Source organism: Gadus morhua, chromosome 5 (genome assembly GCF_902167405.1).
Source record: "Gadus morhua chromosome 5, gadMor3.0, whole genome shotgun sequence".
Lineage (NCBI taxonomy): Eukaryota > Metazoa > Chordata > Actinopteri > Gadiformes > Gadidae > Gadus > Gadus morhua.
The window spans coordinates 19850118-19865049 of NC_044052.1; the positions used below are offsets into that span (position 1 = coordinate 19850118).

At 53.2% G+C, this 14932-nt stretch overlaps 1 protein-coding gene across 1 annotated transcript in view; it reads right to left on the reverse strand.

Annotated features, from left to right (window-relative positions):
- slc8a3 (solute carrier family 8 member 3) overlaps positions 1-14932 on the reverse strand; it is a gene marked incomplete in the record, with an annotated part of 34453 nt that overhangs the window by 16195 nt on the left and 3326 nt on the right. Inside the window, 1 exon segment of the mRNA XM_030356028.1 lies at positions 7505-9379. Coding sequence (XP_030211888.1) covers positions 7505-9291 — 1787 coding nt within the window.

Below are 14932 nucleotides of genomic sequence, written 5' to 3' on the forward strand. Positions count from 1 at the left end.
GGCCCGGGGTACCGTGGAGGACTGGATATACCACCCCCACCCACCAGCCGGCGACGGAGAGCAGCCCTTTTGGCTCCCCAATCAGGGTGATTGGGGGACACCTGGCCGAAAGCCCGGGAGCCATCTTAAGAGGAGGACCAGCACAGCACAGGACGGGTCGGGAGCAGGAAGGAAGGGCTCGTGGCAGCGAGAGAGCCTAGAGGCCCACGGAGGCCCTAGAGACCACGTCTCCTTCATTGTTTGATTGTTTCAGTTGACTGTTAAATAAATCCCTGAAATGGCTAAAACCCCAAGGCCAAGCGAGTTTTGTACGTGGATTCCGGCCCAACCGAGCACCGGGTTACCACACTTGGTGGAGAATGCAGGCATGAGGAAGATCCCACTACGACCCCCTGGTACAGACGCCGCCGACGCAAGAGACGCTGCCGCAGCCGCACGGGATGTCGCCGCCGCCGCCAGAGACGTCGCCGCTGCCGCAAGAGACGTCGCCGCTGCTGCAAGAGACGCCGCCGCCGCCGCAAGAGACGCTGCTGCCGCCGCAAGAGACGCTGCTGCCGCCGCAAGGGACGCCGCCGCCGCCGCAAGAGACGTCGCCGCCGCAGCAAGGGACGTCGCCGCCGCCGCCGCAAGGGACGTCGTCGCCGCCGCACAGGACGCCGCTGCCGCAGCAGGAGAGAAGGCTGCAGCGCGAGACCGGGACGTGACAGTGCCGTCGGCCTACGCGGACGTGGGGACGGGCCGGCCCTGCATGCTGTCGACATGTTGGGCAAAGGAAGCGTCCGGGTGCCCAACCGTACCTGCGAGAGTGATGTCCAAACAGACGCAGGCCATAGTGGACACTGGCAGCATGGTCACCCTCCTCCGGCCCGACCTGGCGGGGGGAAGGGAAGGGTCACCAATGGAGGTGACATGCGTACACGGGGACACCCGAACATACAAGACCTGCCACGTGGTCGTCCGGACACCGCAGGGGGTGTTCACGGCTAGGGCAGGGGTCGTGCCACACCTCCCGGTGCCATTCCTAATTGGGAGGGACTGCCCGATTCTCCGTCGGCTTGGGGACCCGGCGCTGGAGTCCCGGGTCCGGAGAGATGCGGCCGCCGCCGCGGCAGGAGGTGCGGCCGCCGCCGCGGCAGGAGGTGCCGTCGCCGCCGCGGCAGGAGGTGCGGTCGCCGCCGCGGCAGGAGGTGCGGTCGCCGCCGCGGCAGGAGGTGCGGTCGCCGCCGCGGCAGGAGGTGCAGCCGCCGCCGGTGCGGCAGGAGGTGCAGCCGGCGCCGGCGAGGCGAGAGATGCGGCTGCCGTCGCGGCAAGGGATGCGGCCGGCGCCGCTGCGAGAGGAGCGGCCGCCGCCGCCGCTGCCGCGAGGGACGCAGCCGGCACCGCAGGAGACACCCGGCCCCGGCGAGATACCTGCCTGGGCGGGTCCCTCGGCTACCTGGGGCTTGGACAAAGGGTGGAGGAGTGTGGCATCCCGCCACGTGGTCCTCGGCCTGGACGGGCCCGGGGTACCGTGGAGGACTGGATATACCACCCCCACCCACCAGCCGGCGACGGAGAGCAGCCCTTTTGGCTCCCCAATCAGGGTGATTGGGGGACACCTGGCCGAAAGCCCGGGAGCCATCTTAAGAGGAGGACCAGCACAGCACAGGACGGGTCGGGAGCAGGAAGGAAGGGCTCGTGGCAGCGAGAGAGCCTAGAGGCCCACGGAGGCCCTAGAGACCACGTCTCCTTCATTGTTTGATTGTTTCAGTTGACTGTTAAATAAATCCCTGAAATGGCTAAAACCCCAAGGCCAAGCGAGTTTTGTACGTGGATTCCGGCCCAACCGAGCACCGGGTTACCACAGTACGTTAAGTGTGAGGATGTACAACATACCCAGAGCCCAACTGTAGGGCTAGCGCTGGCGCCTTGCTCATGAAAACATGAAAAGTGGTTGGGCTAGTTACTAACGGTGCAAACGGATGCCTAGTTACTGGTGGGGAAAGCAGTTTGGCTAGTCACCGATGGTAAAAGCGCTTAGCGACAGTAAAAACGGTCTCAAATCACGACTGAAGACTATCGGTCCATCTCTACAGTGTTGGAAAGGAATGTTGGTTTAGCTCCATTCGCATGTTGACAATTCATCTCAGTTCTGCATCTAATATATGCTAATCCACGTGTCAAACCATGACATTGACCCGCGAGGCGGCCATTAAAAAAACCGTCCTAGAACGCCCTACAGCCGTACGCTACATCAACAAGGACATCAATCTATTCTATGGACTGTGATTGGTCACGGCCCTGTGTGACCCACCATCTGCTTTTGTTGCTTACATTCAATAAAAAAAAAACATAAATAACTCTCACCTGACGGTGTTTACCCCAGCCGGAGGCATGTTTATGGTTACATGCGTCGGGGTAAGGGGGTTGGGGGGGGGGGGGGGAGGGGCATGTTCCACTAAGCGTGACCACAATCTCAACAGCGCCGTGTGACACTGAGCCGACCGCCGTGCACCACACAGTGTGTTTATGAATCCAGAAGCCCCTAGCTAAACATCGGCCTCTCTCCAGGGGATGTGGCATCCCTCCCAGCAGCTGTGTTGTCTTCTCCTCCGACAACTGAATCACCAAAACAAACCTTTCCCTGGTTCTGAATCCTCCCGCTGCAACGCTACAGACACCGATCACTGGAGTTCTTGGCACCACGATGGCATGATGGGTACAGCTTGTGCTGGAGATAACTTCACGTGTTTGGAGATACTTTAAGTACTGCTACTAGATAATGTTCTATGAACAGAGTTTTTTCTGCCGAGATGGTTGCTTCTGCATGCTAATGTTAGCCAACAAGCGCTGGATCCGTCCTGATTGGACTGGAATTCAAATCAGGAAAAGGAGAGGAATGTATGTGTATTTGTGTTTGTATTTCCTGCATGTGAAGTGAAGCAAGTGTTGGTGCTGTTTATGCGTGTTGATGTCGTAAGTGTTTGACCAGCTGTGGGTGAGTGCGTGTGTGTGTTTGTCGAGGCGAAGCGCAATGATAAACGATAACCAGAGGCCGGTCACTTTACATTCCGGACCGAACCGCAGCTATCCTCATTCACAACCTTCTCATCTGGAGACTGAGAGTTTGTCTATGGTGGCCTTCACATCCATTAAGGCTGCAGCAGCACCGCCTCCTCCTCCTGCTCCACCTCCACCTCCACCACCTGCACCCATCCAGCCTCCTCCGTGAATGGAGAGCCTTTGTGGGCTGACCAGAAGTGGAGCAGAGCCCCCCGGATCACGGCCATTACCCATCTCACACCCGGCAAGCCGCTAACAATAAACCCGCAAGTGTGTCAACAGAGACGGACGGCTGCGGCCCGCAGCCGCACGGAGCGGAGAGAGCGAGCGCCGGGGAGGGCGAGTGAGAAGGAGCAGCAGAGGAGCAGAAGAGCAGGGGCGTAATGTGGTCCTAATTGTCCTAAAGGATACCCCAAGGCCCCCCCACCCGCCCTCCCCCCCTCTCCCCCCCTTCCCCCCCCCCCCCCGCTGCCCTCCATACCCTGAGCAATCTCCATCGCTCATTCACTCAGCGCAATTAAGACTAAATTAGTAGCATGAAGAGACAAGCTGGCCTCCAGTGCTGCCAGACAGGGAATCCTCCCTCTGGTCTGATGCTCCCCCCCTCCCTCTCTCCCCCCCCCCTCCCCCTGAAAAAAACACAAGCAAACTCCCAAATGAGAGCGAAAGCAGCTCTTCCGCTGTCGATTTACATTCATGTCAGCGGGTGAATTATGAATGCGATGGGGAGGGAGTCGCATTAATCCTGGGGGGGGACGGCGATGGGAACGGCGATGGGGGGGGAGGGGCCCCGAGGAGAGCGTTTCTAAACAGCGGTATACTCACGCCGTCGGCAAAGGCTGCCACTACCACACACATTCACTTCCTGTCGCCTCTTCTTCTTCTTCTTCTTCTTCTTCTTCTTCTTCTTCTTCTTCTTCTTCTTCCAAGGGAGCGCCCTGTCATGAATCTTCCCAGAATGCCCCTGGAGGAAGACGACGCGTTGACGCGCGCTCCCCTCCGTTTGGCTTCCTAATGGATGCCTCGGAGAGCGACGCTCAGCTCTGGTTGCCGTGGGATTACCTGGAGGCCACGCGGATCTGTCTTTGGTGCCGGCGGCGGCGGCGGTGTTGTTTTGGCGCACGTGAGCCGCTTGCTAACGTGACGTCGGTGTTCAGCGGGACAGTGAGTGGCCTTCACTTCCTGTCTGTTCACAGCGGACCGCATCGTCTGCGTGACCGGGTCGGATATATTCACTGTGTTCCCTTAAAGGACCACGTTCCATTGCTAGATACACACACGTGAATATATGTCGACACTCGCTGTAGTGCAAAAAGTGCTTACTAGCCTTCTCTCATAGCCTCCTGAGCCTACTATCCTAGCCTCACCAGCCAATACTTGTTAACCTGCCATCCTAGCCTTGCTTGCCTAGCCTAGCCTCACTAGCCTACTAGCCTAGCCTCACTAGCCTATCCCAGCCTCACTAGCCTATCCCAGCCTTACTAGCCTACTATCCTAGCCCCACTAGCCTACTAGCCTAGCCTCGCTAGCCTACTAGCCTAGGCTCACTAGCCTATTATCCCAGCCTCACTAGCCTATTATCCTAGCCTCACTAGCCTAGCCTCACTAGCCTACTAGCCTAGCCTCCCTAGCCTATCCCCACCTCACTAGCCCACTATCCTAGCCTCCCTAGCCTATCCCAGCCTCACTAGCCTACTAGCCTAGCCATGCTAGCCAATCCCCGCATAACTAGCCTACTAGCCTAGCCTTGCTAGCTAATCTCTGCATCACTAGCCTATCTCAGCCTCCTAGCCTCCCAGCGTAGCCATATAGCCTACAAGCCTAGCTTCATAGCCTAGTCGAGTGATGCTTTCCTGTGATAGTCCCGCTAAGCATGTGCGTGTAGCGCCCGAGGCCCCCCGCCGCCCCCGCCGCTCCGAGCAACCGCTCCTCATTCGGGGGCCGGGTTTACATGACAGCTCCTTTAAGGAGGAGCGCCGCCGCCCCTTAGATCTTAATGAGAGAGGCTCTGAGCGCCACCCGTCTGAACTCCGACCCCCGCGATTGATCTCACTTCCTCGATCTGACAGGTCATCTATACCCCCCCCCCCCCCCCGGCCTCCAGCCTTTGATACGAGGACCAGCGGACACCTGGGACTGGTTTCATTAAGCCACAGTCGGAGGGCCGACGGGGGGGGAAGTGTCATGTCCGACCACCCTCTGCTCGGTCCCACACACTCATTCATATTCATGTATTCATCCGGGCCGTCGGCCACCGCCATCGAATACATCGCAAGTAGGTTGAGGCCGGTGCTATGTATGGCTGGTGGGCAGGGATCTAGCGCTGCACTCATCTCGGCGGTGTTTGTTGTTCTAATCTCTAGAAGACATTGCGCTGTTCAACTTGGTGCACGTGTGTATAAAAAGCCGATGAATATAAAATCAATTGTGGACATGCATCGATTGCTTCACTCTACTACTACAATTTTCTCTTCTTTTTTTTTGCCGCCAAAAAACTGTGTGTATTCAGCGTTGCCAGATTGGCCATGAGATCTGGGAAATCTGGTCCAATCTGGCAACGCTGTTTGAATCCGCGACTCATCCGACAGCTCCTGGATAAACAGAACAATTTGGAACGAACGTCACTGCTGCGTTCTCCGAGCTCTCCGACGTGTTTTCAGGTGCCTGTCCTCACGGGGCCCGGAATAGACCAGAGAGCTGAATCCGTAGAACGTCTGCTCGCTGCTCAGTGAACAGTGTGAAGTGATAATTATTTGAACACATCCTCAGCTTCTCTTCCCCCACTCGCTGGAATTTATCAATTTTCAGCGTGTCAAGTCCTCGCCTCTCCCGGTAAGAGCCCCTCACGCCTCGTCACCCTCCACTAAACACACCGCCACCTCACACCAGTACAACACACCAGTACAACACACCACTGCCTCACACCAGTACAGCACACCAGTACTACACACCACTGCCTCACACCAGTACAGCACACCAGTACTACACACCACTACCTCACACCAGTACGACAAACCAGAACAACACACCCCTACACTACCTCACACCAGTACATTGCGAACCACTAACTCACACCAGTACACAACCTCACACCAGTACCACACACAACTGCCTCAGACCAGCACCACTCAACACAACCTCACACCAGTACAACACCCACCAAAACCAGCACACCGATTTCCGCTAGCTCTCTCTTCGACGCCAACAACATCGCCACCCCACCTAACAGCAGTTCCTTCCTCTTTCACTCTCCCCCCTCAGTGACTAGTTCTGCCCTACCTTAGGGACCTCTAGGCCCCAGAAAGACTGCTATGACGCACGCCTGGAAGAGCCAGGGGACCTGCACGGACCCCCCAGGGGCCGGCCGACCCCCTCACACTGCTCAGGGGGTTAGTGTGTCCCCTCTGGCCGGTGAAGGAGAGCATGGTGGTAGAGGCACGTCACTGCGCCTCCCGGCCCCGTGGTCCTTATGTGTGCGGAGAGCCAGCTGTGAAGTACAAAGCTCAGCGCTTTGCTGGAGGTGTGATGCTGATCTTGCCCCGGCGCCCCTGAGCCAGCCAGCTCCCTCCGGCGTGTGGCAGGGTGGAAAACGGCGTGAAAACGCATGAGGAAAAGCCTCATCACTAAAATACATGTGGATATAACCCCCCGTGAGAGGACATCGACGCCTGGGCTTCCCGAGCTAGTTTTTCTTTTTTTTTGTCATGACGCTGATGCGTATTCAACCTGTGAACCCCTTAAGCATCAAATGTATCATCAAAGAAGAGCCATCCGTGTTGTTGTGGCGACGTCTGGCGTGATATAATCCAATCAAACATAAGTGTACAGACGCAGAGCGCTAGAGAGCAGTGTGTTAGCGGCGCGACCAAACAGGAAAGGCAGGGGGAGCCGAGGCACCGGGCCGAGGGCTCCTGAGGGAAAGACCGCCGCCACTCTTGTGTGACCAATCCTATCAAAGACCTCTAATGAGAGCAGCATCTCCTCACAAAGGGCAACATGGGGATACAAAGACATTTGTCCAGGGGTGAGCCGAAACCCTGCCTGACCCCATAGGAAATGGGATCTTTAGAAGCAAGGGGCGGGGGGGGGGGGGGGGCAGGCAGCAAGTATGTGACCACACACAACGATTCAAGGAAGCCCTGGTTGCAACACAACTCATTCCTCAAGACCCATACTAACACAGAGTCAAGGCGGTAGACCTACAGAGTAGAAGGAACTCAACACATAACCTCTCAGTTTGGAGTGATGATGCTGCAGTAAAGTAACTAAATAGAATACATGGATCAATACATACTAATCAAGGCCATGAAGCCTTTACAGTCAAACCAAGCACAAAAAGAAGACAAAACCAATATAATGACCGACATTATATCCGCCAGAAACCCCAGCTAGCAAGAAAGCCTCCTGCGATCGACGGACCACGAGACGGGGGAACGAGGAGATAGAAAAAGGGTTCTCTTACCAGGTCTCGTCGTTCTTGAACTCCAGTTCCCCGTAGGTGTCCTCGAAGTCCTCCCCGCCACCCTTGGCGAGCCCCTCCATGGTGCGGAAGGGCACCACCACCGTGCCGCGGGCGCCGGACGTCCGCAGCACCTTCACCTCCATCACGCCGATGCTCTCGCTCACGTGCACCGAGCCGCTCTCGAAGGTGAAGATGCCCGAGTGGTCGTCGTCCAGGATGGTGACGGTGGCCACGTTGGGGAAGCCCAGCATGGCCATCGGGTACGGCAGGCTGTTGGGGGACAGCACCTCGTCCTCCGTCTCCAGCACGCGCAGGTTGCTGAGGCGCACGAAAAAGTGCTCGTCCTCCTCGAAGATGTCGTCGTCGATGATGCCCACGCTGATCTCCTTCACGGTCTCGCCCGGCTTGAAGACCACCGTGCCCTCGCTGAACTCGTAGTCGGCTCCGGCGTTGGCCGAGCCGTCCTCGGTTTTGTAATCCACGTAGACGGTCTTGTCCACGTCGCCGCCCTTCCTGGTGACGGCGAGCATGGCGGCACCGCAGTTCTCCAGACACTGGTAGACGGCCGGGTCGAAGGCGATGCGGGACACGTACTCCTCCGGCTCCTCCACGTGCACCTCCTGCACGCTGAGGCTCCTCTTGGCCTGCTCCGCCACGTGCTTCTTCAGGATGTTGCCGGCGCCCGTCATCATGCGCGTGGCCTGGATCCGGTAGAAGGCCCGGCTCTTCTGCTGGTGCGAGAGGGCGTAGTAGTTGGCCATCTCCACCAGCTGGTCCATGTCCTTCTCCGGGTACTTCTGCTTCAAGTCCTTCAGGATGCGGATCATGTCGCGCCGGGACTCGTCCACTTCCTTGCCCTCGATCTGTCCTATGAGGTTGCTGCTGGCGCCGCCGTCCGCAAAGTGCGAGTTCACCATCTTGCCGTCCATCTCGATGCCCTTGGGCCGGTCCGTCTCCGTCTCGATGATGACGCCGCGGTGCTTGTCGTGGCGGTACTTCTTGTGCATGAACTTGTAGAAGAGCAGCCGCCGGTCCGCCACCCAGGCCAGCATCACACATATGGGGAAGAAGGCGAGCGTGACCAGGCCTTCCCAGATCTGGACCACGTTGGGCGAGAACACGGCCAGGATCATGTACAGCCAGATGTAGGCGAAGACGCTCCAGCCGGCCGTGACGAAGAACACCCGCAGGTGCTTGACCTTGCGCACCTCGCCCTCGGGGATGACGGAAACGCAGAGGCCGATGATCACGAACATGTTGAAGGCCGCGCTGCCCACGATGGTGGAGGGCCCGAGCTCGCCGGCGTTGTACCCGTGGCCGCACACCTCGATGACCGAGAGCAGGATCTCGGGGGCGGACGAGCCCAGCGCCATCAGCGTGAGGTTGGACACCGTCTCGTTCCACACGCGGATGGTGGTGGTGGTGGTCTCCCCGTTGGGCCTCTTGATGACGATCTCCTTCTCCTGGGACGTGATGACCTCGATGGCCGCCATGAAGCGGTCGGCGATGATAGACACCCCCAGGAACATGTAGATCATGGCCACAAAGTACACGATGACCCGGGCGACCTTGTCCCCCATGGAGGGGTCCTCGGGGTACCAGATTGGCAGGATGATGCCCGGTCGACACTTGTAGTTCCCGCGGCAGGTGCCATTGCCGCTGGAGGGTAGCAAGGGGCTGGGCGTGGTCTGGGAGTCAGCGGCGCAGACTGCGGCTACAGTGGCGGAGACCAGCCCCAACCAGAGGGTGGTTGATGACCCCAGCTTTACCGGCCTTGAGCCCTCCATGCACCCTCCTTCTTGTCAAGGGTTCCTGACCACACTAATGCTCCCTCCGGGATCCAGCACTGGGCTGTGGTTTTTCTACACACGCCACCTGGAGATCAACAGAGAAACCATAACGAAGGTGAGTATTTAAATAATCTGCATTTAACTCATCCGTCAAACAGTCTAAAGGCAGATTTTATTCCACAAATTGAGACTTCGATTTGGATGCTCAAGGTAAAGCTCAGCTGCTGTAACGGATTTGTTGTTTCAAGAAGAACATCCTCAGAAAGAATCTCTTTGAATCGTCTTACAATGGACATAATTATTTTTTTGAGATATATTTCTATATCTCAATGAGCACACCAATTGTATGTTGTATGTCCTTGTACTTAGAAATAGTACCTACCATTGGGCAGCATCCTATCCTAGCTAGCTTTGGAATAGGTTAACCTAAGAATTGTTAGTGCTTGGCACTTGGTTCTAAATACTTTACATCATTACTGTACCGACAGCGATATATTGTCGTTTCTCTTTCGTCTGACAAATGTACTCATTGTAAGTTGCTTTGGACAAAAGCATATGCAGATGCCCTAAATGTAAATGCATTATAATTTTTTATGATATATTTTTATAGTCCAATGATCCTATGTGCTTGAACCCATCGACTGAGCAAGGCATCAACAAACTGCCAGGGTTGGGGGTTCGATTCCCACCAGGCCCCCCCCTTGCTACGGATGTATTGTAAAACGTGTTGGGATAAAGCATCCACCAAAAGGCTCATAATGCTGGGTCGACTTAGTCATTCTGAACACGTGGTGGCGGCCTCTGTAGTATTATGGAATATGGTTTCAAATTATTTACACAGTGGTGCAATAATTACTCAAATAACATAACGCAATAGCTCTCTCGCGGGCCTGCGGCTGTTACATTGTTTGAAGTAACAGCTGCCTTATCCAACCGCCATGTGTAGCCATGCACACCATGTATGCAGCGATGGAAGAAACGTCCTGAATTCATATGAGGCCCTGAAGTATTCAGATGACTCCACCATTACAAGGAACCTCAGTGGGTTTTCTGCGATCGTAAATCACACACACACATCCATGAGAGCCTTTGTGTTTTCAATGAGCAGTGGGGTGGAAAATACTCTTTCTTAGATAAACATGCCACATTCTGGCCTGTTTCTTCCTTCCACTAACACTGGCGATAACATTATGGGGGATTTTCTTTTTTTTGGGCTAAAATAAACCAATGGTTGTGGAGTCGTTTCCAAGCATGTCTATTTTGAGTTCAGATATGGGCTACTTGCCCAAACAAGGAGGAGGCTGAAGCTATGGGGGTGATTGTCGGAAACCCCAGGGGTACGGCTCTCCGGGCTCGGAGGTGAAGGGCTCGCTCAGCAGCCCTGCCAGGTTACCAAACTAAGCACTGTCCAAAATGCAAAATGTGCAACAAAAAAAAAGAGAAATGAAAACGAGAGAAAAAAAGAGCAGAACAGGAAGGAAAGAGAGACAGCCAGAAAGGAGGAGGGGGAACTCCAACAGAAGATACCTCTTCCTAATCAACCATAAACCTCAGCATTTTTCGCCTCCTTCCCCCACTTTACCGCGAAGAACGGCAGAGAGAGCACCATCGGGGGTGAGCACACAGGCATTGTGTGGACTAATAAAAGGTTGAGGAGAACCGTCTGACCGTGGTGCCACCCTATCCCCAATGTGCCTACTTCACCAAGCGGCCATTTTGATTCCATCTTGGATCTGAACGCTAGCTGGTTCGGGGGAAGTGAAGGGGGAATACAATCCGTCCGTCCGTCCGTCCGTCCCCCCCCTCCACCCGGCTAGTGTTAAGAGCCAAGATGGCCGCATTGGGAGTGAGGCTCAGTGCATAGTTAATCACAGCACACATGTATGTAATACTGAACCATGAAAGGGGCCTTGATTGGGAGGGGGGTGGGGGGGGGGGGGGGGGTTAACGGCCCTTCCTTTGATTCTTTAATCGGTCCCGGGGTTGAATGGGGCCCCGCCCTGGCCTTTGCACGTAGGGGCCACCATGGCGCACTGTGTTTCGGTTCAATTAAAATTATCTCCCTGGGAGATGAACACTTTTTCCGGCCACTTAATCATTCTGCCGGTAAGCCACCTGAGGCCTGCAAACTTCATTACATTCTTCCGTCATTCCATTAACCTTTATGGGGCTAATTGTAGATCAACGTACATCCAGCGTTAGTTACATAAAAGGCGTGTATCTCATGTTCCCGTGGCTGTTTGGAGGGGTGACCTTTAGGGGCCAAATGAGCCAAAACGCTGCCACGGTTTTCTGGCCTCAGGGCACTCACCATACAACATATTGCCCTACAACTATTAGTGTTTGTTATTGGTCTCATATACAAAATAGTCTTAGAGCCTGCCTTTTTATGTTGTTATCTCTACATTCCTCCTTATAGCCTTCACCTTAGAGAAGGTCCTCTAATATTTTTGCAGCAACCGTTATAAAATTATCATCATTTGATTTTATAGCAGTTGAATTCTCAAGGGATTTTATCTGAGGTTATTTTGGGAAATTTCGGAAAGACCGTTTTTTTTGAACAGCCAAGAACCGCCTTTAGTCTGAAAAAAAACAACGTATCTATCTATATCTATATAAAGACATGTGGCCCCCACAGACACTTAATATAACATTATGTTGGTTATTTACTTGTTTATTTATTATCTGAAGAAGCTCTGGTGTGGAAGTGTTTAGGTGCTGAAGATACAGGCCGTGAAAGAGCAGGAAGTGATTAGGCAGGTTTAAGATGCTTTCAGGGAGAATCGGGATACGAGCCCAGAACCTATTGGTGGGAGTCAACACCTACACCACTAGGCTCCCTATCATACCCAGTCCCTTCAAATGTACTCATTGTTTGCCCCGTTTTCTGTGAATCAGTCAGTCACGAATTGTTAGCCTACAAGTCACCGCGTAAGGAAGCCAAATCATAAGTAAACCCATCCAGAAATCCAGAACCGGAGCCAAGGTATTCCAACCACGACACAGCTTTCATGTAAATATATCCCCCCGGGAACATATGGGAGGCGGGCCATTGTAGCACCCAGTCCTGATCCGGCGGATTACCTTTGATCCGTTTCTGGATTTGGTTACTGAACTTTGGCCCGCTTAAAGTACATGCAGGCTGGAACATTTCCAGAAATTGTGCACGCCCCTTCTCTGTCTTGAGAGACACACACACACACACACACACACCTCACCCACCTCATCCCGACGGACCCCCCCCAGATGGAACATAGCATCGCTCTGGTTGCCCGGCAACCTGCTTGGCTCCCTGAGGTACCACTGATGTGCGACATGGGAGTTTAATGTTGTTGTTAGGAGGTTGTTGTGAAATGAACTCTTCCCAAGAATGAGGCAATAATATGAATGTGTTTTGATTGTCACCCTAAACAGATGACATTGGTAAACCTACTGCTATCATAGTTATTAATTTTTTTTTTTTTTTTTTAATTTTTCACATAAAATATATAAATCCTCCAAAGATTCCAGATAGTTACACCTATAGAATCTGATTATGGTAAGATAGCTAATGCTAGATATCTACACTTACTGAATCTGAGAGTGGTAAAATAGCTAATGCTGACAGCTAGCCCTTGCAGCCAGATCAGGGAACATGGATCACAATTGAGAACAATGTAATAGTATACAGTGCTATGCAAAGGGGCTCAGGCATTAGTTTAAATAATGGATTTAAAAAGAATGGATTTTAAGACCCATGCAAAATTCAAAACTTTAATTTGAGGCAAAAATAAATCATATTACTCATGCCCGTGAGCACGTGCACGCACACACAGGCGAACACGCACGCACGCACGACCACGAATACTGCTGACACTCTATCCCTACTCTCTCGTCATTCCTCCCTCCCTCTTTCTCTCCTCTCCACATCTCTCTCTCTCTCTCTCTCTCTCTCTCTCTCTCTCTCTCTCTCTCTCTCTCTCTCTCTCTCTCTCTCTCTCTCTCTCTCTCTCCATCCCTCTATCCTCTCTTTTGATCTCCCATTCTCTCCTACTCATCCACTCGCTCCCTTCCTGGCTCCCTTTTTTTCTCCAACTTGCTCTCTTCATCTCTTCCTCTCTCTCTCTCTCTCTCTCTCTCTCTCTCTCTCTCTCTCTCTCTCTCTCTCTCTCTCTCTCTCTCTCTCTCTCTCTCTCTCTCTCTCTCTCTCTCTCTCTCTCTCTCTCTCTCTCTCTCCCTTGCTCCCTCTCTTCCTCATCCTTGCTCTCTCCATTTCTTCCATCTTCACTCCCTCCCTCTCTCTCTCTCTCTTCGATGCTCCCTCTCTCTCTCCACCTTGCTCTCTCCATCCCTCCCCTCCCCTCCTCCGTCCCCCTCGTTCTCCCCTCACGGGGGAGAGCGAGGAGAGACTGCAGTGGGGTAGAAACATGGAGGGAGGGAGGACTCTCTAATTACTATCAAGGTTGTAGATAGAAGAGTAGCAGCGGCCTCCATTAGCAACCTTAATTAATCACAAGGTGATTAACGCCGGAGGAGGACGCCACGTATGTTTTAAGAGTTGCCTTTGCTAATAAAAAGACCATTCCTCATCGTGGTATCAGCTGAAATGGGGAAACTGATTAAATGAGCGATTACAGCTGCTGATTGCGTCGGGTGCAATCGATCACCCGTCTTCAGAATGACTCACAAGCAAATACGCTACACTGATCAATGATCCGGCTGTTCGACAAATCGATTGCGTGAGGCTATCCACACCGTACCGAACCCGCTGTGTGTGTGTGTGTGTGTGTGTGTGTGTGTGTGTGTGTGTGTCTCGCTCCCACTGCCACAGTCAAACGTGTTTCGGTTCACGCTGGAACTATTTCTTGCTTCACCCGAGTGCACAAGTCGATCAACACAGAATGAATGGATCATAATTAATAATTGATCGGAAATGGATCGACCTGCTTGTCTCAGTTTCACATTTTTATCAGATAAATACTTGCCGGATTCTCCTGGTCTGTTGTCAGAGAAAACAACTCACCTTACAATATAGCTTGAGGATCTTTGATATGTGATAGACTAAGTGAATAATTGTGTTTGTAGTGGCTAGGCAAGGCTGTCACTCTCCCAGACTAAGGTCCCCACACTCCATACCTGCTCATTAAGGACATCAAACGCACTTCGTTGTAATTTGGAGGATAAAAGTATCCTCTAAATAAGACTTCATAGCTGGAATTTACTATCTCCAAGATTAACTCGTTTTTTATAATCTTGTTGCTGAGATTTTCTTACTCTTTGAAATCTATTATGCATACGAATTTGGTTAACAGCATCTGCATGCTTTACAGTGTCTAAATTATTTACGAAGACAATAAAAATAAAAATAGACGTTCCGCCGCAAATAAGGAGGCCTTAAAACTTAAAGCTTCAGTCTAGCTAATGGAGAGTCCTTAACGTTTAAAGTTGACATATTATACCAAAAGGTGTGAGTGTGATTAGCCGTAACAAACCGTTTTGAAAATATGCCTCTTCTGACATCACAAGAGGGCGTGTCCACCTAGGTGTATGACGGATAATGGCTAATCCCTCACACCTGGTGGTATAATATGTCACATTTAAAGCAGCAGTGTAGCCAATGGAGTGTCCTTAACGCTTAAAGCAGTAGTGTAGCTAATGG